At 35.2% G+C, this 24183-nt stretch overlaps 1 protein-coding gene across 4 annotated transcripts in view; it reads left to right on the top strand.

Annotated features, from left to right (window-relative positions):
* Positions 1-6033: 6033 nt before the first annotated feature.
* The window catches only part of LOC137394700 (calcium-activated potassium channel slowpoke-like), a 76441-nt gene continuing 58291 nt past the window's right edge, over positions 6034-24183 (top strand). For all 4 annotated transcript variants that reach the window (XM_068081465.1, XM_068081467.1, XM_068081466.1 and 1 more), the window contains exons 1-3: positions 6034-6393; positions 10012-10073; positions 20786-20882. In XM_068081465.1, coding sequence (XP_067937566.1) covers positions 6064-6393; positions 10012-10073; positions 20786-20882 — 489 coding nt within the window. In that variant the 5' untranslated portion in view covers positions 6034-6063. The remainder of the gene's footprint in view (positions 6394-10011; positions 10074-20785; positions 20883-24183) is intronic.

Genomic DNA, 24183 nt, shown 5'->3' with positions numbered 1-24183 from the left:
TCTAGAAACAATAAAATTGTTACATGGAATTCAATGTTTCTATAATATAAAACAATGGTTATGTAAACAGTGTTAAAAACTATACTCTTCAAGAAACTGCTACAAGAACTTAGAAGGCAGAAAATCACAAGTGATTTGAAATATTGTAACTTTATAAAGAAATATCTGGAGTGATGCGATTATTAAAAAATTCACACCGGATACAAATTATTGTCATTGCAGAATAATATTACAAAGTTGACACACCATACTGTATTACCATATAAACACACTTTTCTTTTTTCAGCGAATGACAACTGTTAGTCCGTTACTAAAGCTTAATCTTTTAGCATGTCATAGGTGACCTGCCATTTTTCAATTTTTTGTAGTTGAAACAAAACTAGATAATGGTGCTAAACTTTGCAGTTGTATGATTTACTGTTTTGTTATTGCATTCTACCAATTATACACTAATTAACTAGTCAACACTTGTACACATATTTGATGTTTATTCAGTTTGAACACATAGTTTCGACAGCAGTTGAAAGAAAGTAGTACAATATTACTTGCTATTTGGCTTTCAAAATGCTGCTGCATTCACCCACCCAAATCTAAAGTCCATGCCCACCCACATTAAACGCTATCTAACACAGATCCAGAGGGAATTGCTAATTCTCTAGCAGACTTTTTTTCTTCTGTGTTCAATGAAACCACCTTTGCATGTCCAGACTTTTCTTTGAAATCACCGCCAGTTCAGCCGATGAGTAAAATTTGCATAGATATTGCGGGTGTAAAAAATCTAGTTACAAATCTCGATGTCAGAAAGGCAACTGGACCGGACAAAATATCATCTTATTGTCTTAAAGAGTTCAGTAAGAACGTTCCAAAATTTTTACCCGTTTTTGTTTCGGTGCTGAGGGCCAGTTTAGAGCAATCCTATGTGCCTCTCGACTGGAAACTGGCTGATATTGTCCCAATTTTTAAGAGTGGTAGGCGGGACCTACCGCAAAACTACAGGCCAATAAGTTTGACCTCAATAACCTCAAAGATAATTGAGCACATTATCTCTAGTTCTATGTGGCAGCATTTAAGTAGTCTTAACCTTTTAAGTGACAATCAGCACGGCTTTCGCAAACATTTTAGCACTACCACCCAATTATTGGATGTTACACATTTTGCTTCTAAAGCACTGGCAGAACGCCGAGAGTATCACATAGTCTCGTTTGATTTTGCAAAGGCCTTCGACAAGGTGCCCCACCAACTTTTAATACACAAATTGAAGGCTTACAGATTTGATACAGGTACCCTCAAATGGATAGAAGCGTGGCTCAGAAACAGAGCTTCTGTGGTTCAAGTGAATGGTTATACATCACATAATTTTAGTATTAAATCAGGAGTACCTCAGGGCTCAGTGCTGGGACCCCTATTGTTTATTCTTTACATCGATGACTTGCCACTCTGTGTGAAAGACGCTGACTGTCGACTGTATGCCGATGATACTCTGCTGTGCATGGATTTGACAAACACCAGCCAGCTGGCTTTGCAGACTAACGTTACAGCATTACAGCATTGGGCCACACAGTGGGGCATGACATTTAATCCAGAAAAGTGTATCCACATGCAGGTGGGCAGGTCGACACCAGATTTTAAACTTTTTATGAACGGAATTTTTATACCACAGGCGAATGGTCTGAAATATTTGGGGGTTTTCATACAAAGCGACATCAAGTGGCACGAGCATATTTTAAACATTACTAAGAAAAGTAATAAGGCACTCGGACTTATCCGACGCTGCCTTTTTAATGCAAGCATATCAACAAAAATTGTCGCCTATAACACAATTGTTCGACCATTACTCGAATATGCCTGTCAGGTATGGTCACCGCACGCAAAAGGCTTAACTGACAAATTAGAAACAATTCAAAGACGGGGGGTTCGATGGATTTTCAGACTCGGGCCTATGGATAGTGTCACAGAGTGCATGCGTGTAAATAACATCCAAGAACTAAAAGATAGAAGAGAAGATTTGGATTTGAAATTTTTAAAAAGAATTGAGTTTGGTCTATATGAACTAGACCTCAATAACTATATCTCTTTTAACCCATCCCACCAAACCCGTCATGGAGTAGTCCACCCACATTTTAGGATAGACCAATATAGGCACTCTTTTTATAATAGAATGGCACCGAATGTTGTGGGTCAGGGCGTTGATGACTCCCTCAGTTTTTAATACGATCTTAGTGTTGCAACAAATTAGGTTTTAGCGTTCTTATCAATCATTTTATCTCAAATTTTATGTTCATATAATGCCCTCGGGCGTATTGGACAGATTCGAATATATATATATATATATGCAGTGTAGAAGACAATATCGACTGTCTTTGTAGGGTGTTGAAATAAAATAAAAACAATGTAAACTCTAAAATTTATACTACATTCTGAACGTTTTATAATTTCAGATCTGCAAATAAAAATAAAACGCAACTTCAAATATAGCATGAATGATTCTCACATTAAGTAGTAATAATTGAAAGAGGAAAATGGAATCAGAGATCATTTAAATTTTCTGAAATTTAAGGACGTAGCCGATGGGATGTTAACTATGAGTGGCATGCAAATACGTTGTTTGCAGATTATAATTTAAAAGCTGCTAACAGTGGCAACAGAATTTCATAGAACACAAAAAAATTAATGGATGTACTAGATCAACTCCCCATTCACTCAAGGGAACACATCGACTCTCAGCGTAGCAAAAAATTGTTAAGCGGTCGCCAAAGGATACAGAAGTCAAGGTCGATATTACGCTGTCTCGAATTTAAGATTTGGACATTTATTATGCATTTAATTTTGACATAAACAAAAAAATATTAATAATTTTATTGAATTTTTTTTAATAAGTTGTTCATTTATAAATTATAACATTAAACGCCAACAGCTCCGCAACAAGGCAGACGGCTTGAAGCGAAACCTCATTTGAAACGAAAGAACGCATCTGTATAGCACGCATTGGTTACGGTATCGTACTAATTGCTTTGCTAGTGCTAGTCAACGATGAAGAGCTCTAGAGAATAACTGTAATCGTTAATCAGTACTGCTCGCTTGTGATTCAGCAGTAATCGGCTGGTGGATTTTAAAATTTGCCAAAATGATGTAGACCAATTGCTGGAAGACACCGGTAATGTTAAGAATTATAACTTCAGCAATCATCATTATTACTGACGCAATTAATGAAATGTTTATTCTTGTGGTTTGACTCAATTATTGCATAAATCACTGCCATCGTGCTTGAGAACAGTATTAGCTTATCAGCCACTGATGTCATATCTACACACGCATCCGATAACTCGGTAACCGGGTTCTACGCGTGATGTAATTGTCATTTAGCGACTTTTGGTTTGCGTTCAGGTGAGGTTTCGTTTTGTAAAAAAGTTTAGTTTGTAAAAAGCTATTTTGCCATTACGTGTATGCACTGTTTTATGTAAAGAAAAACAGTTATTCTAAGCTCATTTGATGAGTTAAGCAGTAGTATTGTTTTAAAAAGCAGTTTTTCATAATTCACGTGAAGGCTTCATTGATCAAGGCACACAACTATGCAAACACCTAGATTCTTAGCTTGGTTTGCTAGAAAAGAATTTTATTTCATGTCATGTGGCAAAGTTTGCATGAGATTTTTTGAACAAATATGATTTTTCATGGTATTATTTAGCTGCAAAATCTGCTGGCATTTTTAGTACCTTGATGGCACATGTAAAAATTTTCATCATTTCAATTCATACAGTTAGTGGAATTTACATATTCTCAGTTTACCTACTTCTGAATCAAACTAGCATTACCTTTATTTTATGTAATTTTTCCTTCGGGCCTTTCTTAAACCAAGTATGGGATATCATCAATGAATTACAGATAGGTAGCATACAACTCCAAGGATAAAAGGAAACAATATTCACAAATATGGGCTTGTCATTAGCCAGCTAGCGGAGAGACCATAGACAGTACCCGTGAATCAGAACTAATTTATTACTGTATTTAAATTCCAAGCCAATTATTGTCAAGACAATTTTTAAGTCAATTGTCGAGGTAAAGGAAAATTATTCAAGTCATACATTATTTTTAAATTCACTTTGCATTACAATAAAATATCTGCTCATACGATGACGACCATATAATAGAGTACATTGGCTATGCTTCTTTTTTACATAATTTAGTGTGAACTGGCATCCACCATAAATGTGCTATTATATGTGATATTGGTCTGCATTAACCTCATCATTACTATCTACATCCAACAAGTTTTATTATTCTAGCTACTATAATAACAGCGGTTCTGTACATGGAATGCTTCAATGAAAATAATAGGCTGATAACAATTAGACAATTAGCAATTGATCTGTAGCTGGTGGCACCTTACCATGGCAGACGTGTGACTTGAAGCTAAGAAATTGGATGATGGCGTCATGTCAGCAGTTGGGATTTAAAAAAAAGGATTGAAAAGCATTGCGAGCATTGATTGAACTGTGTTAAGCAGGCATTTTAATGAAAGAATTTTGATGTTTAGAAATCAAGTATAAATAATGCCAACAGTAGCCTACTTTTAGCTTTTCTTAATATCACCTCATCAGCAAACTCTTGTTTCTGTGAATCACCACAAACCCAAAACGTTGTAATTTAATTGTTCTGTTCTTGTTATGATGGTAAGTTGCTAAGCTTTAAGAGGCAATTTTATTTCGAAGATTTGGTTTGTCGATAAATGGGAAATAAATCGGTGTATCAAAGAATCCATCGTTTTTTTTTGACGTTATCAAGTCGTTTGCACATGCGCTCATTCACGAAAAAGCCGCCATATTTGTAGAAAACGATCGTTTTTCTTTTATTTTCTAGTACTTTTAGGTGTTGTTTAGATAATATAATAAAAAAATCGCAAAAAAAACATCGTTTTCAACTTATCATTGCAAAAGCTTCGTGTTTTTAACGATAAAATTGTCTATAAAGATGGCTGATAACGATAAAATGACGCCACGAAGAAACGAAGGATAGCCTGTTGCTGCGCTCTGGGTTCTTTAGCAGAAACGCATAGAAGCAACTGTATTGGCTGGCATATCACCATTGCGCTTTGTGTGCGGTATCACATCGTCATAGTACTTTATCACAAACCTTTGCCGATTCGAGGCATAAATATGGCATTGCGCAAAATATTGAAATGATATTACGAATTAGACTGAGCTCTGCAATGCTTCCAAGCAACTCAAACTTTTATGCCAACAATTGTTGGTTATTTTTCAACCAAACATCTTCTAATATTTGAGTATGGAACTTTGCTTATTATTAGTTGTATCATCGTATGATTGTTTCATGGATGTAGCATATTATCACTTGGTGAATATATCATATTGTGAGTCTTTCACGGATCAATGATTTTCTCAGTATTTTGTTCTGTCCGTTTTCCCAAAGTTCCTATTCTGTGCTTGCTATACTTAAATAAAAGTATGTGTAGGCACTACTTGGCTAGTACAGTATAAGTGTATTGTTTTTCGCTCAAAATGCAGCTTTGACGAAAATCTTTATGGACTAGTCTGTACATATTAAATAATTTTTATGTGAGTATCTTCTCTGCCACAATATTTAGTTTTTGGAATGCTGGTTGGTTGAAATGTCATGTGAGGTTAGAATCAGTCTAGCATCAATACAATAACTTGTCTCGCTTGCCTTTGCCAATCAAATTTAAAATATAGGTTGGCTGTGTGAGAGCTGTCCTTTCTCATAACAATCAGGCCAGCAGACTCAAAATTGCCTGAAAACACCTCGAAAAGAAATTTGCTAGCTGGTATCCTGAACATTTCTTGTCATGACAGCAATTACCCAGTGCTTAAATTTTATTGGAATTTTCAAAAAAATTTATGGTAGAATTAGTTTGCTTTGTAATTTAACATAATATTCAACTTAGTTGGGCTCTTAAGATTTATAATGCAGCTCAGATATTGCTGTTACAAAAGGAGATTATATATGTACCGTTACATAATTTTTGTAGGTTGACATACCAGGAAGTAGAGAAAAATAGTTTGTTGTGACTCTGCATTACCTGGACCGATGGCGACGATGATATCGAACACGAGTGTAACAGATACCGGAATTACTAGTAGTTGTGATCCAACAAAGAAGCAATGGTGGATCTTCTTCTTAAGCAGTGTATTGACCCTTGTGGCTGGAGTTTTTCTTGTGCTATTTGGCAAACTAATTGTGCTAATTCACAAAGAAATCTCGAGAGGTAACAGACATCACACAGCGAAGAAGGTGGCCGACACAACTCGAAGCAAGGAGAAACAAGTCGACAAACAAGGAGATATCGGATGGGTTACTTCAGCTAAAGACTGGGCAGGAGAACTTATCTCTGGCCAAACAACGAGTGGAAAAATACTGGTATGCCCACAAGTCTATTCCTTCATTCAGCAGGTCATTTAGATCGGGCTGACCTTTGCATACGCCTTTGAATCTGAAGCTTAAAGATAGACTTGCAACAAAATTCACATTACAGTTATTTGGTATCAAAAGATTCACCATGTCTTACTCTGCTGTGTTGTAGGTGCTAAATATGTGGAAATGTGATAACAAGCTCTTGAAAGCTCAAAAACGAATAGTTAATCGCAGCCATCACAAAAACGCCATAGTTTGGAATCTCTTTATTTCGATGGCATACTCAAACATTGTGGTTATTGTTTTGACACGTGATGTTATCACGAGAATTAAAGGCCAATCAAAGGCTCAACATAAAATGTTTCGTAGCACTAGTTTATGACAAACATGTCTACCAAAAAACCCTTATCAAATATAGATGCTCGCTACTTTACAGTTTCGTTTCAGCCTGGTCTAATCATCCAGTCGTAATCTGATCATGTGACCCATACTTCCTGCCAAATGGGGCAAACCACTTCTGCATCATTTTTTGACTATCACAGCTGATCAACAAGCTCGGCATGTTTATCAGAGGAGGATATGTACTCTTTCGAGCTTAGGTTAAAAAATTAAACAAATTTTTACGGTAGGTTTAGAGTGCTCAAAGTGACAGCATTACAATGATAATGAAATAGACGCGTAAAGACAATAGACATGGTTTTATTGAATGCGTGAAGTGTATTTGTGAAAATATTTCGACGAATGAGGTTGCATGAATGTGTAAACAGAAACCATCGTGTTCAACTACGTCCCATTTGAGCCGTTTTGAAAAGGTATTCCAATCTATGGCGTTTTTACATTTCCACATGTTTTGCTTTGCATCTACAGCACAGAAGATTAAGACATGGTGAACCTTTTATTACCAAATAACTGTAATATGAATTTTGTTGCAAGTCAACCTTTAATGTTTACATTTTGGGTGTCCCCCGAAAGGTCGCTTAACTAAATGTAGCACAACACTTTAAAGGGTACTTTTTGGATACTTTTTCGGGGTATCACTGAGGCATTTGGATTCAAATTGTGTGCCCACATATTTTAAAGAATTCTAGGAGCCTTTGCCTTGATTGGGTTTGTTATGGTACATTCTACTTTACACCTTTTTCGATATTTTGTCATCCTTTGCTCTTTGAACTACGTGTAGAGACTCTGAAAAGACCAAAAGTATTACATTTGCCTTAGCATCCTTCTATGTGTGAACACAGATAAAAATATGAAGGCTTTTTCTTTTGGGGATACTCTCCCTACTGCCAGTTGACCTTTGTTTCAGAAGGCTGATAGAAAAGTGAATTGTTTGAAACCACATTGCCTGGTTTTGTTTATTTATTCAAGGGGTATTCATGTTCCAAATTTTTGTTCACCATTTGAAGCAAAAGATGTAGAATCTTTTTGGCACTTATATTTGTTGAAATCTCAGATGCTTGACAACTGAAGTTGGGCTGGGCTTTATAACTGATCCCTTCTATAGGTTTAAATTAAATATAAATAATCTCAAAAGCAGTACATTAATGAAAATTTTAAATCGCCAAAGATAATCACCATAAATTTTATGAATCTGCTGTTCTAACATGAAAATCAACTAGAATTTTGTAAATTGGTTTGTATACATCTGTTGTACGGACATAGAAACCTAGCTAAACTTATTTTCATGTAAATACTAACTCCTATGAAGGGTAATTTCAAAACATGAAGTGCTGTGTATATATCTCGCATTCTGAAATCGCTAATGGCAACAAAACAGCGATTAAGAGATATTTCCAACTGTCAGTATGATTTAAAATCATTGGGTAAGTGTACATGCTTGCCTTATGTTGTCATTCGTGATGGCTGTTAACTTATTTTGACAACAGTTGCTAGACACTCATGTATATTTCTCAAAACAAATGTAATGAGCGGTCATTTGTATAATACTTAGATTCTCAAAGGTTTTAGTTCACTGTAAATTATTCATAAATGATTTACCAATGCTTTTTTCTTCTTTAGTGATGCTGCAGTATTCATAAATTATATATTTTTACTGAATAGCTTGCTATCCTTAGTATCGTCATGCTTTTTGCCTAATGCATGTTAAATGGGATAGCTCAGAATGCCATTATAACAGGCACAGTATGAACTAAGCAATTAGCCAAACCTATGTGTTCAATTATTTATAGTTACTGCAGTCCAATTTGTATAGGTAAGTTCGAAACAAATAGCATCGGGAGTCAAGCCTAGGTACAACGCCAAGGAAAACACCCTGTAGTTGATTTTTAGATTTAAAGCTATGAAATTCAAAATTTTAATCAGTTCTCTGCAAAATGGGCCTGTGTCGATATTTACACTCGACGGCTCTGTCATTCTATGAACTTTTTTATCAAGGCTGAAGTACAAATTTGTTTAGGCATCACATACACGCCACTTTGAATACACATAATTTTCATGGTAAGCCCTATATAGAGCATATATATACATGTATATGCTCTCTGGATTGGAGGATGACTCACAAATATTTAATAGAACATTTTTAGCATTCTTTAGTTATGTCTGTTAGAGGAAAAGCACTCTATTGTCATACCCTACCAACATTAACTACTGACAAAGAGCTCCAGCCCACTGTTTTTGATGTACCGAAAAGCGTTGGCTTACCCTCTACCCATAAAGCCTTGTAGACTTGCATATACTTACTTTTGTATGTACCAACCATCACAAAAAACTGTCATAGTTCTACATTTTACAAGTCTAACAGGCTTGTGAATAGGATTCCAATGCTGTATGCCTACGCTATAAGCAGAATCCCTTAGGAGAAAATAGTCTTAGACAACCGTAATTAAAACCTGCTTCTCATGCATCTCCTAAGCTCTCGCATAACGCACAAGTACATCTTGAGGGATTGATTATGTCGTGTAATGTTAGCGGATAACCAATGTCACTCATCACATTCATAAGCTTTTTGTCTTATGAGGCAACAAATTTAACTATTTTACTGATTCCATTAGTTTACATTTCCAAATTTACCTCATTGGCAGTAATAATTATTAGCATTAAATTTGAATTTTTGAATTTTGAATTTTTCAAGAAAAATTTGAATCAAATGTATTATCTTGATTGACACTTTATTGTTAAAAACCTCAAAGTAATAAGAAAAATTATCACGTCCATACGATCAACTCATTGATTTTTGTAAATATTGATGGTCAATTGAGATTTAGAGCTCAAAAATGTCATGAGGAACGTTTGGTTGCTCCAACTTTGTGCAGCATTTAGAATTTTTGCTTCTCAGAAACCCTTTTTTCTTTGTGTAACATGCACACCACGTATGAAGGCTTGGGGGATATATGAAAATCAGGCTTAAGGTGCACCTGGACAAAACATTACCAGTTAATCAAACAAGTATTTAAATGAAGCTGCGACACCATTACAATTTTGCCATTTTTTAAATATTTTTTGCCTCGGTTTATCGATTTCCTGTTTATAGCTATTACTTATGACTTGGTACAGGTGTGTTAGTGAGGAACTGCAATTATTGTTTTTGATGGTATGTTATACCAAAACATATGTTTGGCTGTAAAGTTTAGCCTATATCTTAATAATGCGTATGGTTCATTGTAGGTGGTGTTCGTATTCTTTCTAAGCGTGGCCTCTCTAGTTGTTTTCTTTATTGATGCCGATAGGTAAGTTTTAATTCCGATAACTAGTGTAGAATTTCTGTATATTCATGCCTGTCTTGTGTAGCATATAGGCCCTACCAGGTCAGGAGTAATAGCGTTAGTTGAAAGATATGCAAAACACCCTAAACATACCTTAAAGGTTGACTCCCAGCACATATTTTATTGCATTAACGGTAACAGATAACATTACAGATTGATTTTTGAAAAATATATTTGTGAGTGTTCTTGTCTCAAAAACTGGGTTTTGGTCTTCTAGCATCAAAATCATAGTTGAAAAACGAAATATCATGACTATATTGGTATAAGTACAAGTAATTTTAAGATACTGTCAGTTAATATTTAAGATCGCTTTTACTATAAATGCAATTAGACACAAAAGGCACCACTAACCTACCATTGTTCAATCGTATCATAAGCATGTTTGAAGTCTAGTCTCAGTTGTTATAGTACAAAAGGCCTTAGTGTATCTAGATTGATTGGATATGATCTGCATGTTTCCTAAACTGAGTGTAATTATTCACATTATAATCTATTTTGTACAATTCATATTTATAATTTTTTATGATACACAGCTGCCAAAATCTCACTCACTTTGGCAATTGGTACGTATGTATACAACTTGCTCTGTGTTGTCTTGTACTGAGCACACTTGCCTGAAACATAAATGTGACTTAATGCATCAACAGGCCTTCGAAAGATCTTTTTCTGTCTTATTGAGTGAATAGTCTGGATAATCTGAGAGCGATAGAGCTTAACAACGTGATATGGCTATGTATATTTTAAGAATGCTTTCAGATTCCCTGTGTAGGAGATGTGTGTATAGGGTTAGCTTCCAATCTGGTATACCTCACAGTTACATTAATTTTGCATGATGGTATGTGAGAACCTAATCGTTGATATCTCTTGTACAGTGGGTATGTGTATACCCTACAGCGCATTAGTAAGACCATGGTCTAATATCTTAGTCACTAGTTAATATATGCAGGCAACAGTAACTGACTTCTTGCCATCTAACAAACTTCTTTGGTGAATGCTAAAACTGTTGTGTTGGATTCATTCACCAGTCGTCTTGTAATTGGTTGAGTTGTCACTATGCCGACAGTATTTCATTAAAAGGGGCACAAAGAATAACTTGGAGTTTATCAGTATGTGTAGGACTCAATGATTATTCTACCAGCTGAGTGAAATGTTCTTACCAGTGATTCAGTTGCATGATAGTTTTTAGGAGTGCGCCAGGTCTTCAGCTATCGTAGTGTTGCAGTCACCTATTCATACGCTTCTTGTCGTACTGTAATTTCTGCTCCCCTCCCTTCATTTTGGTCCATTTCCACAGTACCATGCATGCAAACACATTGCAAAAACCATAACACTACTTTCCAATCTGTGGTACTCAAACTACACCCAATTGTTTTGTTCCTAAATAAATGATGCTCTATTAGTACGTTTCAATGACGCCCAAGTTTGAGCCAATTCGCAAGAGATCCGCATCATGGAAACGGTAAAAATGCTCAAGTAATGCGAGTTTTACTATTCGCTAATCTTTATCAAATGTTTCATGCTTGCGGATTATGAGCATTAAAATATTGCGCAGGCTATCCAGTCTAAACATTTTAACACTTCAGTCGTTTTTATTTTGAAACGACCAGGTTCCAAATGGCTAATGTTCCACATTCTGGCGCATGACAACACTGGATTGCTACTTATTGACCTGTGGGGTCAATAATTAGCTACCCAGTCAAGTCTTTTCTACAGAAGCTCTTGCGTTAAATGTATGTCCATTATGCAATGTTCATTGAAACATTTAATTGCACGTAACTCAACTTGCACAGAATTGAGCTTGCGCACAAACACACAAAAGTGTGCATCATGTGCGTCATGTGCATCATGTGCGTCATGGAAGCAGTGTCTGACACATTGTGGTCAAATCTGCCATTTGTTTCTTAGCCTTGTATTAAAACAATAGATGGATTAATTTAACCCGCAGTAAATGGTTTATACTGCAAAATTATTAAAATAATTTAAAATGGAACTACACCACTCAGTGTGTAATAAAAAATGTACGACTCTTGGAGAAACTATATTATATTAAAGCTGATGGTAGAATGGACCATCCAATCGCATTACAATCATGTACCTTGTTACCAAAGGCGCTTTTGTCATCTGATAGGAATACAACTGTCTTTTAAAAAAGCAGCCAACTTCACATTTCTATGACAAGTGTCTTTGCAGTTCACGTTTAGTTTATGGGTGTTTTAAATAAACTACTATTACCCATTTGATATTGGAGTTTGAAAAATAACTTGTTTCATGTAAAACACAAGAAAAATTATTGTCGTAACCTTTTCAAATCATTGTATTAAACACATGTATTAAAACTCAAATAAACGCGAGTTTTACCATGATAGTTTCAAATAATTTACTAAGTAAACTGGACTCAAATTATAGCCAAAACTGCCAGAGTTTGATTCATCAAATTGCGATGTCATGATATCCGCCATTTTTTGCAACTATTTCAACAGGCTTTTATTCATTTTAATATGTAAAAAATTTCTAGTAGTATTTTGATGCGGCAACTTTGAATATATAATATAAGCCACCCAAAAAGCAAATTTTAAGGTCTGGCCAATGCATATGTAATGTTTGTGAGATTCTTCGAATATAGCGACTACTTAGTCATATGCCTGATTCTTACAGCTCAACCTCATGCATTTTAAATACTGTTGGAGCTGGTTTTTATTAAAGTTGTAAGAACAAATTATTGCCATATGATGTACCTTTATTGAAAATGTTTGCAAAATAAAGATACTTCTGTTCAGAACTTTCACCGAACAATCTATAAATTTAATTATGGCAGCCTTTCTTGCTGCACGTAAAGCCATTTTAAAGTGAGGTCGTTATATTAATATCACCTGACTTTTTGCATATAAAATGATTTATTGAAATTAAGCTTCTAATCCAACTCGTTTCCTTAATTGTGATAATGATTTTCAAACAATTTCATAATTTGGCACAATCTAGTTGCGCTAAAGCTTTTATATCAAGGTAAAGTTATTACATGATGCAGTTTAAGTTGTTTCAGCGGGTAGTTCCTGCTGCACTTCATTGTCTATTTATGATAAGTACGCATTCCATTGAGCATTTTGCTCTTCCATAAAATTTTATTGCTAGAACTTGACAGAGAGCGAAAATGGCATGAGACTCTTGTCCGTCTGTGGTTTGTTGAAGCAGATGAATTCTTTATTATAAGAGTTGCATTGTTCGTTCCTGTTTGGTTGCCATCTGCTTCATGTCATCATTCATTTATTTGACTTCATAGCCTTTACAGTCTACAACATCTCCATTCATTGCAACTCAATCAACACTAGCTGACTGTTCCATGCTACATTCTTCAACGTTATGCTAATTGAAGTATACACTTAGAAATGCTTATGTTGAGTTCAACTCAATAAAATTAATAACCTCAAAGGTCTAAATGTGAAGCTACGTTTTTTTGTAAATGATAAAACGTAACTATGCTCGGATGTGATTTGTTATCATATCAAAATTGGAACAACTTTTGAGAATGCAAAACCTTCAAGTTGAGGTTCAGTCTATTTATTAAAAGTGGTTTGTTGCAATTAGCCAGGAAAGAAGGAGCTTCAAATTTAAGCAGTATTGAAATGATCATTCAGTTAACAAGTGTATTTCACAAGTCCAAGATATTTTTGTTATTGGTTTTCTTTAAAGGTAATTGTGTTAACATACTGTTCATAAATATGCTCAAATGCACCAATAAGGTTTTCGAGGATTCTTTATATGCTAGAAATAAGCAGTAGGGTACATATGCAGTGTTCAGAATTAAATCATGCGCCCTTCACAATTATAGAAAAATTATATTACGTTTTGTCTTGATCAAAATATACTGATATACTTGATAACCCATCTTTAAACTTCATTGACTGTTCGATAAGCACATTCCTATCTATGCTTCGAGTAAAAGACGCAGCCTGTGATATTATATAAATACAGTGGAGTCTTAATAATTCAAATTTCCGCATAATTCGAACATTTTTTAGGTTCCCTGTTCCTCTACATCGCTTACCATTGTAATTCGTCGGACTAATTCGAATATTCGAATTAACCCTGGTTAATTCAAACTCAAAGATAGTGAAAGTGTAAAAACACACAGAGCTGAGTACATTAGTATTAGCAGCACTCACATAATCAAGCGCAACTGCTGTGACATATATTCCTTGGTAACCGTGAGAAGCATCAATTTAATAGGTCAAGCTCTAGATTGGCAGCTAGCACATGACCTTGATGAGCAAGTTGCGCTACTGGTGAAGCCATCTTCATTCTGTGAACTTGAAAAAAATTTAAAAATGGGCTCACCTAAAAAGATTGCGCGCTAAGACTATGCATCAAACTTGAGCAATAGTGAACATTTACCTCGAATACAGAAGTGAATAATCAAAGGCTAATCAATAATTGTGGTTCCAAGCTTTATTCAAAGCTGTTTCTACTTTTGCAAACAGTCTTCAGAATTGAAACAGGATTACAAAACGAAAACTTACGGTGGAGAAATAACTATAAGGTGGATATTATTAATAAAATTCAAAGAGTAAAACCAAGTGAGATAACAACAAGAGTGAAACTTGTTAAATCTACAGTATCAACATGAATTAAGAATAAAGATAAGATTCTTTTTGCTAGCCAAGACCCCAATCGTAATTCATCAACATCAAGTGATGCAGAAGCCAATATGTGGAGGTTGACCAACCCAAACCCCTCCAATCTATAATAAATTTAGAAAGGCTATAGATGTTGTCAAGCACTTTCTTGAGACTAAAGCAAACCTTGAGCAATATCATCAGATATTCGACGTTGAAAATTGCGTACAGTGTGAAGTTCTGAAACAAACTCTGATAGCACAATTCATGAACTCCTCAGTTCAATGAGTCTGTGTCTGTAAATCTTTTGTACATGTACTGTACAATTGAAACATATAAATACATACGCACTTTATTCGTGATACCTGAATAGTGTTTCTATTCTTGAGTAAATCATTAACACTTACATTAAAAAATACAGTATTCAATTCTACATGCACAGGTATACGATGTATTGAGAAATCATGTGGCTTTAACAGACCGTGGACAGTATGTTATTAACCCTTTGAACCCTGGCCGTTTTTGTCAGTGCGTGTCAGTAACCCTAGGCAATCTGTCCTACGATCGGAAGTTTTAAAACTTTTATGAAGTATATCTAAATGTGTTTAATACAATGATATTTGGTAAAACACTAGTAAAAAAGTTGGGCAACCCACAGCAAATGTCATCAAACAGAAAAAAAACAGTACTGCGCCATTATTCAGGCTAAAACTATAAAAGTTTTTGTACGATTTTACAAAACTCATAAAAACATTTACAGTATAGCAGCATATCTATTTAACACTTGTTCATCATCATTTCATGGCTCACAATATACTGGAAAATTATAATTAGTATCATAAAGTTCTTTATTTGCATCAAAATCATTTATGACCTGCCAACAAATGAGTCGTATCAATTTTTTCGTGATATTGTTCTAATAAAATTTGTTATTTAAACGAAGGAAGTGAATAAAGTTGTTGAAAACTGTTACAAATAGAAGTGAAGTTCCTGGTCTAACATCTTGTGCAAAAATTAATTTGATTGGTTTACGCTATTACTTAGAGACAGCTTTTGTAAACAAAGCCAAGTGAAGGCGGGGGGGGGGGGGGGGGGGGGAGGGGGCAAACAGCCGTTAGGAATTCTGACACTAAATTTTAAATTTATGTCCTGCAGTGTCATGTGAGTTTGGGTTTCACCATTAAACATTTCGGTTTTATCTACAACACTAGTTACAGTTACTAATAATGAGCTACTAGTCAGAACCCAAATATCTGTGAACGCATCCATCCAGCTTTTGATTGGATAGTAAGTTAAGCTAGTCATAAACCAATTTACCACCATGAAGAAGGTGATGTATTGTTGTGTTTTATATGCGTGTTGCATAAAAATTTATATTATGTTGTTATATGTTTAGATATGTACAATGAAATGGGATTATAATTTGTATTGGTTGTTTTTAGTCATGTGAGTTAATAGTATGGGGAATCAAGTTTACGAAAAGGCAAAAGGGGGAATTGAGTAAAAAAGGTTGGGAACTCCTGAGTTAAACCCTTAGCTAAAGCTTGAAATACTCCCTCGTTTTGATGAGAACATTCTTGCTTGACCTATGTTAAACCATAACTGTCACGCACAGCTTTCATCGTAATTACTTGGTAAATCAGACACGCTGATTCCGATTTTGTACTCAAAATAAAGATTGGTCCACTAACTTTCAGAGTAATGAAGGGTTTTACAGCGTTTTAATATCGGTCTCGAAAACAACACGATCGGCACAACAAACTCCGCCCATAAATATGTGACGTATCCTAGCTTTTTAGGAACAGAAGTTAGGGATGTTTAGTTCGATTTAGAATGATAGAGATTGATGTCTTAAAACCTATTATTATCAAAATTCAGGCTTCAAAATAATCTCAGTCTTTTATGAAAGGTAGATAAATTATTCAAAATTTCTCGTAGTTAACATTGCATATTGCATTGCTCAAAAAAGCGCGATAACAACGCTAGCTTGTGATAAATTTGGGCTTTTTTGAGCTCATCTTTCTTGGCGTTCAGCCTATTAAACATCATGTAACAAGCTACGAAAAATTTTGAACAATTTATCTACCTTTCATAAAAGACTGCGATTATTTTACAGGCTGAATTTAGATAATAATGGGTTTTAAGACACCCATCTCTATCTTTTTAAATCGGACTAAACATCCCTAACTTCCGTTCCTAAAAAGCTAGGCTACATCAAATATTTATGGGCGGAGCTTGTTGTGCCGATTGTGTTGTTTTGGAGACGGATATTGAAATGCTTTTCTATCTTTATTTTGAGTACAAAATCGGAATCAGCTTGTCGGATTTACCTAGCAGATACGAAAAAAGTTATACGTGACAGTTATGGTTTAAGTAGCCATATACAAGGTTCTATGAAGAAATCAATTGCCAGCTATCATTTTTATATGGAACGTACCAACAAGTATCACATTTGAAAAGAATTATTTTGGCCCTTCGGCCACTTGGCCCGTGCTTATTAATCAATTCGAGAGCGTTCCCATTTGCTCAGTATGTCGCAAACAGTAGAAAGAGCAATGCTATTTGACATTATGTTTGCATGTTGACATTGGCCTAAAGCGGTAGCTTGGCAACATAAAGCATTTATTATGTGACTAGTTTTATTACTGCTTGCATGAACAACTATCAGTTGTGTAGGGGGCCCCTCCCTCGTGAGAGATTTTGTGGATTGCCCGAGATCTGGCGATAGAATCGCCCTAGGGTCCTCCATGTAACACCAGTAAATATAGATGTATACCAGATGATTAAAAATATTTCCAAGAATGCAGTACACATGATTGATGTTATATGTTCTCTAATTGATTTTACACCACTTTCCAATGTTCGATCTTCTAAAACAACATTCTAAAAAATGATTGTGATTTTGCAAGCATTTTCAAAATCATAGACCTTCACCTTAACATTTTGAAGCCTGGTCGTGAGACAATTTGGGGCACTGTTCTCTCACCTGATTAAACACCTGAGTAAACTCAGCCGCGTAGTTTCGCTTTATTTTTTTATACTTCCAATTTAAGTAGGATTACAAAATTTTCCTAGCTTTATGCTTAACCCGTTTACGGGCAAGGCAATGTTTTTGTCGCTTTGCGATACTACCGCAAATGGGCAGATCGACATTTTTGTCGCCACAGTAACATATTTTTTTATTGCGGTTTGTGGTTAGCTAAATGCCGTTTTTGGTTGACCTTTTGGACCAATAGCAAGTAAAGGGTTAAAATTTTCGTAGGTGGGTTTTTTGAGGCTATTTGGGACCCCCTTAAATTAATTTTTCACAAATCGATTTAAAGCAAATCATTGATACACTCTTATTTATGATATTGTACATGTGCATTATGTTTTTATGATACAGGTAAATACAAATAAACATGTTTCAAGTCAATTCTTCATTTAACAGTTTCTCTTGCTATGATACTTTCGGAAGCATTTGCCCTTGCAGAGACCTACACCACAGTCTTGACACATGTGCTTATTCTTGTTTTTCTATACTCTAGTCTATAGCCTTGCCCCTGTTGCCTTGTTTTAGCACACACAGCACACTTTCATCTTTTTCCATTTGGAATGGTATCTATAGAATGCTTTTTAGTTTTCTTTTTTTTTTTGAGAAATAAGACTAGGACAGCCTACTCTTTTTCTCTCTCTTTGCGATAGTTACCAATGAGTCCTTTCAGCAATTGAATGATGAAGTTGTAGTGAGTTAGCTTTTTACCTTGATGGTTACCATGACAGTAAAAGAAAATTGTTGCACTCTGGGAAAACATTCAAAAAAGCAGAAACAAAACAGAAACAAAAGCAGACACAAGCTACAAACAAAATTCCAAATTTTATTTACAGAAGTTTTTTTTTTTGATTTTTTGACCATTTAGTATTGCAAAACGATCGTTTCTTTTCTTCTCAAAACGGCTTATTTTTTGTTGCTAACAGAGACCAATCTATTGTAGTTTACTATTGGTAACAAAATTCAAACAAAAACAGCAATAAGCAAATGAGAAGTCATTTTATAAAAATTATTCGTTTGGCGACATAATAGTCGCTCTGCCCATTATTGTCATAATCGCTAAATGACAATATCGTCGCTATGCCTGCAAAAGGATTAATAAATTTTCAGTCTAATTTCGAAGTTTCAAGTTGATTGGACTATTAGTTTTTCATAACAAATTCACACACTATCAGACTCGGTTGCACTGCAACCATTGTAACCACTGCAACCGTTGTAACCACTGCAACCGTTGTAACCACTGCAACCGTTGTAACCACTGCAACCATTGTAACCACTGCAACCATTGTAACCACTGCAACCATTGTAACCACTGCAACCATTGTAACCACTGCAACCATTGTCCCTTCAGTTAAAACATCCCTTATTTGACAGAGTGAAAAAAAGTGTTAAAGCTATTTGAGTTTTGTTTCTTTCATAGAGTTCTACAAGCTTAGAACTTTAAAATGAGATTTTGTTCTAAAGGAATTGTGCTAATCTTAGTGCTTTCACAGTCAATGGAAAGTTGTGTAATACGATCTAGGATCAGGGGTCCTGTTTGTATATACAAGATCAGGCTTCAAAGTGGCTACCCAATTCACAATAAGTTGGGTATTTTTAGACAATCTTTTGACATCTCTGCTCGCAAGTATAGTATTTGAGTACTAGCCTAGTAAGTCAATTAAATGATCGTTTAGACTTTAGAGTGTCTAGTAGATATACCTTTCAGCATCATAAATTTATTAACATCAAACCTATTTCACTTGTCTAGTTGCCTATCATATACATGGCATAGCCATGTGCTGCCGCTACTTGGTGAGAGCGGGTCGTTACATGGTAAGAGCTGGTCTTTGCTTGGTAAGAGCTGGTCGGTTTGATGTGCGAAAAGCTGCCACCGGCTGAGTAGCTGCAATACATGTGGCTAGCTTATACAGTCATGCTGCTAATTGATAATTAAGGAGTTCACTCTGCATCATAGTTCCATCATCATAGGTGATGATCTTCTTACTATGTGGGATGAATGCATTTCTTCACAACTTGTTTAACTACTATTCTATTGTCTTTGGCAGTGTGTTTGTTGTGCATGGACCGGCTGCCAAACTGTACACAGAGCACCACAGGCCTTTTAATGGCCTGCCAGTATTAGCCTTCTTATAAATGAACCAGTGAACCCATCAGTTGAACCAGCATATTTATGTAGCTGAAAGACCTACAATCAAAATTTATTTGTCAGCTCAATATTCTATAGTGGCATCCGCAGGCCTTATTACATTGCAAGTGACATCAGTCACTGGTTAGTAATATTAAAAACACTACTCTCTTGCTAGATGTAGATGATGACTTTTGTGAGAAGGCACACATTGATGTCTTTCATATGGTAGAGAGGCTGTTGTTTTTAATTCGTGCATAGGAGTTAATGAATTCTTTTACTTGCAAGGTATGCTTTCTACAAGTCAGTAGTGGTGTGTGGTGATGCTGTTGCATAATACTTTTCTTTGCTGATGTTCTTTCCATTGCAACGCTACATTGGCTAGTCATTCAGATCTATTATTTCTTTTGTGTGTGGTATTTAGCGTGATAATTCCAAATAACAAGATAATGAAACGACCTCCACATTTTGTACGCGTTAATATAATTGAAGTGCATATCCATTGTCATTAAAGATGCTTCTCAAGATAAGCCTCGATATGTATATTTTAAAACTAGTTTATTTACACTCAGTTTGAATATGAGCTACATCTACAAGGCTTACAGGATATCGATGCTAAGAGTAATCAATAAGACAGATTAATAGGAGTATTAGATATGAATAAACAATGCCACTCTGTTAGATGAGAAATGGATAGGAGTCAAATAGTCTAATACGAAATCTCAGACGTAAATCGTTAGTCCTAGTGAAATAGAGTGTTCAAACACTCAACTTCTATACTTTTGACTATTTAGTGCAGTCAATATTGTCATTAAATGGATGTGCACTGAATGTGCAAGGTAATTATATACCTGTTTAGATTACTAGAATTGCTATTTTTCTTTAGTTTTTTTATTCTCTGTTACAGCACCAAAATTGAGGAATGTATCGTTTGGCAAAAAGCCACGACCGCCCAAGTGGATCTGGCTCTAAATGTCTTCTTCATGATGTATTTCTTTTTACGGGTAAGCCATTGAAGACAGTCTCTGCTAATTCTTACCTATTTGTCTGCAAAGATATAAATAATAATAATAATTGTTTTTAAATTCACCAATCGTCTTTGTGCATTAATTGAGAGTACAAATAGTACATGGTCATTGCTTGGGCATACCAAATTATGTTCCTAGAAAAATATTCGCATACTAAAGATGGTCATGCATACCAGTAGTTTTAGCCTCCTTTTCTGGGTATCAGTCTACAGGCTACTTGCAACAAGCATCTGAATTCGTACAGAGTAGTCAGGCCAGATAATGAAATACAATTTTGAACCTTTTAAAATTGTTGTAGCTGTTTAGCAAATTTCCCCATTTTTGTTCGCAGGGAAGTGAAGCTAGCGCGCAATCTTCATTAAGGCTAAAAGGTTTTTGAGCTTTCTATTAATGCCAAATTAGCTCAAGGATTCACAGAATGTTCAAAGTTATTCGAAAACTGTGTGGCGAAAGCATTGATAGTTGTTGAAAATTAGCAAGTGGCAGCAAAGGATAATTTTTTGTTCAAACCCTAAAGCCCAATGATTCTCACCACCGATTCCTAGCCGATGGTAGATATTGTTGTGGACTAATGCCCTCAAAATGCAGTGTGACACATGGAATTTTTAGTGTCACCATGTGTCTTTAAATAAACACCAATTTTTGGGCTTAATTCATAGTGTCATGCTACTGCTATCTTGAGAATTCTTTTGAAAATATTGTTACGCTAATAATACTACTGGTGTTTGGTTATAATGGTTAAATGGTGTTGTTTTAGTACAACCGTGGATCGTAGAAAATCGCAGACTTTGCATACATAAATTCTATCCTAAATTACAGAACAATGAGAATTACATAACATCCACTGTAGAACTATTGCAAATAGTTGAAGCACACGTGTTCTACTAATAAAAAGGACTGCATCAAAATAACCTAAGAATCCACCAATACAATCCTATGTGCCTGTCACAAAAATATCTTTTAGCAAATAAGCTGTAAAAAAAACAAGTAAGTCACTATAAATTAACAAAAAAACTCAAATTTTAGCCTTTTATTTCGCATTCATTGGATTTTGGAACTTTCATAGTTACCTTCTTCTGCAAACTAATAGATGCTTTATTTATAGACCAAACAAGTGCCATAGGTCAATTACAGTACAGTAGTCGCCCACCCCTATAACTACACCTTCATTTATAAACCAAGCATGTGACATAGGTCAAATGCAGTACAGTAGACGCCCCTATAACGTACACATTCATTTATAGACCAAGCATGCGACATAGGTCAATTGCAGTACAGTAGACTCCCCTATAACGTACACCTTCATATATAGAACAATCATGTGACATAGGTCAATTGCAGTACAGTAGACGCCCCTATAACGTACACATTCATTTATAGACCAAGCATGCGACATAGGTCAATTGCAGTACAGTAGACTCCCCTATAACGTACACCTTCATATATAGAACAATCATGTGACATAGGTCAATTGCAGTACAGTAGACGCCCCTATAACGTACACCTTCATTTACAGACCAAGCATACGGCATAGGTCAATTGCAGTACAGTAGACGCACACTATAATAGGAACCTTCTTTTACGTAAATTCAACTGAACGTAAAAACTTTGTATTGTATTATGTAAGAAATGCCATATAACGTAAGGTGTCAAGTCGTTGCAAGATCTCAAATTAGATTTGAATAATGGAGTCCCATAGATAATCTAATTGGTTGTTTTAGATGTGCAATATTTTTTATCTGCTGCATGAAAAGAGCAAGATGCTGCAGCATTTTGCTGTGATAAAAAAGTGAAAAACATTGATTTAAATTGAGTTTACGTAACATAAAATTACTGCAATCATGGACCCTAAACCAAATGTAAGTGATAGAAAATGAAGAGATGTCAATAAATACCAATAATATTACAACTATTGCATAGTCATTAAATTAAGAAGTTGAGTTTAGTTTTTTTTTAATTTTAGGTTATATACATGCATTTTACGGTTCATATATAATGTGAAATCCCTATCCTTTTTTGCACTGGATTCTTCCCACAGTAGGATCGTCTACTGCAGGGGTCAGGAACATTTTGACTGAGAGAGCCAAAAACCCAAATGTTTCAAAATTTAATTTTAGTAAAGCCATATGTATATGTTGAATCTTGAAAACATAAAATGGAAAAGGAAGACCAGCAATTTTAATATATTTGAGCAATTTTAGAGCATAAGAAAAATGGATTTACTTTGTTCATTTATTTTGTATCGTCGAACAAACCATTTTGTTCAACCTTCGAACAAAATAAATTTGATGTTCATTTACAATGATTTGCTTATTTTTTCTTAACAGCAAAAACTATTGTGCAAAGTAAAACTAATAACAATACTTTATATGTCTACAAGAAAGCAAAACAACAAAATAAATGGAAATATTGTACAAAAAGCGGTACTACCTGTAGGTCGTCTATCTGTATCTAGGGTCAAGGTTAGAATAGAAAGAAACTTTGGATGATGCTCCAACTCATGACATTCAGATTGGTGGACCGAGGCTGTAACATCCGCACCAATCAATCGCCTTCAAGTATTGATTAACAATTACACAGCTACCCAATCTCTGTTTTGTCAACTCATCTGATGATCTATCACGGCGAACTAAAATGTCATAGAAGCTGTATAACAGCTATAACGCAGCGCTACACACACGTGGTTTTTTCTTTCACAAGTGCAGCGAGATAGATTATCATTCAAATCGAAATTGAGAATTTGCCCGACATATAAGGCTTTACGTTAGATGGAATCTTTTACTTAGTAGGAAGCAAAAACTTCACATAAATACTTTACATTATTTGTAATTTACATTATAGGAGGTATACGTTATAGGAGCGTCTACTGTATTATGTTAATTAAATTAACAGCAAAATTATGAATGATTTTTTCTACTGATTTATCAAAGAGCCAGATGTAACCATCAAAAGAGCCACATATGGCTCTGGCCCTGGTCTACTGTATTTGAATGTGAAATCTATTAATATTGCTAGTGCTGTCTCTAGCAGTACCTAACCTAGCAGTATTTCAATGCGGTCTGTAATCACATTTAGCAAGGCTTGTTAGTGTGAGGTAACGGTCCTTCCAAATAATTTTGGACACAAGCTCATATTTTAATAGGCTATGTGGTCATTTAATTACCTTCTTTCCCTAAAGAACTGTCATAATATCGTAATGATACTGCACTTTGAACTGAAGATGTTAACACGCAGCCTGCCGTATTATGCCAAAAGTGAAAAGCTTTACTAAAGGTTT

This window comes from Watersipora subatra, chromosome 4 (assembly GCF_963576615.1).
Source record: "Watersipora subatra chromosome 4, tzWatSuba1.1, whole genome shotgun sequence".
Taxonomy (NCBI): Eukaryota; Metazoa; Bryozoa; class Gymnolaemata; order Cheilostomatida; family Watersiporidae; genus Watersipora; species Watersipora subatra.
The sequence above is the reverse complement of the archived record's forward strand: the minus strand, read 5'-3'. Positions and strand labels throughout refer to the sequence as shown.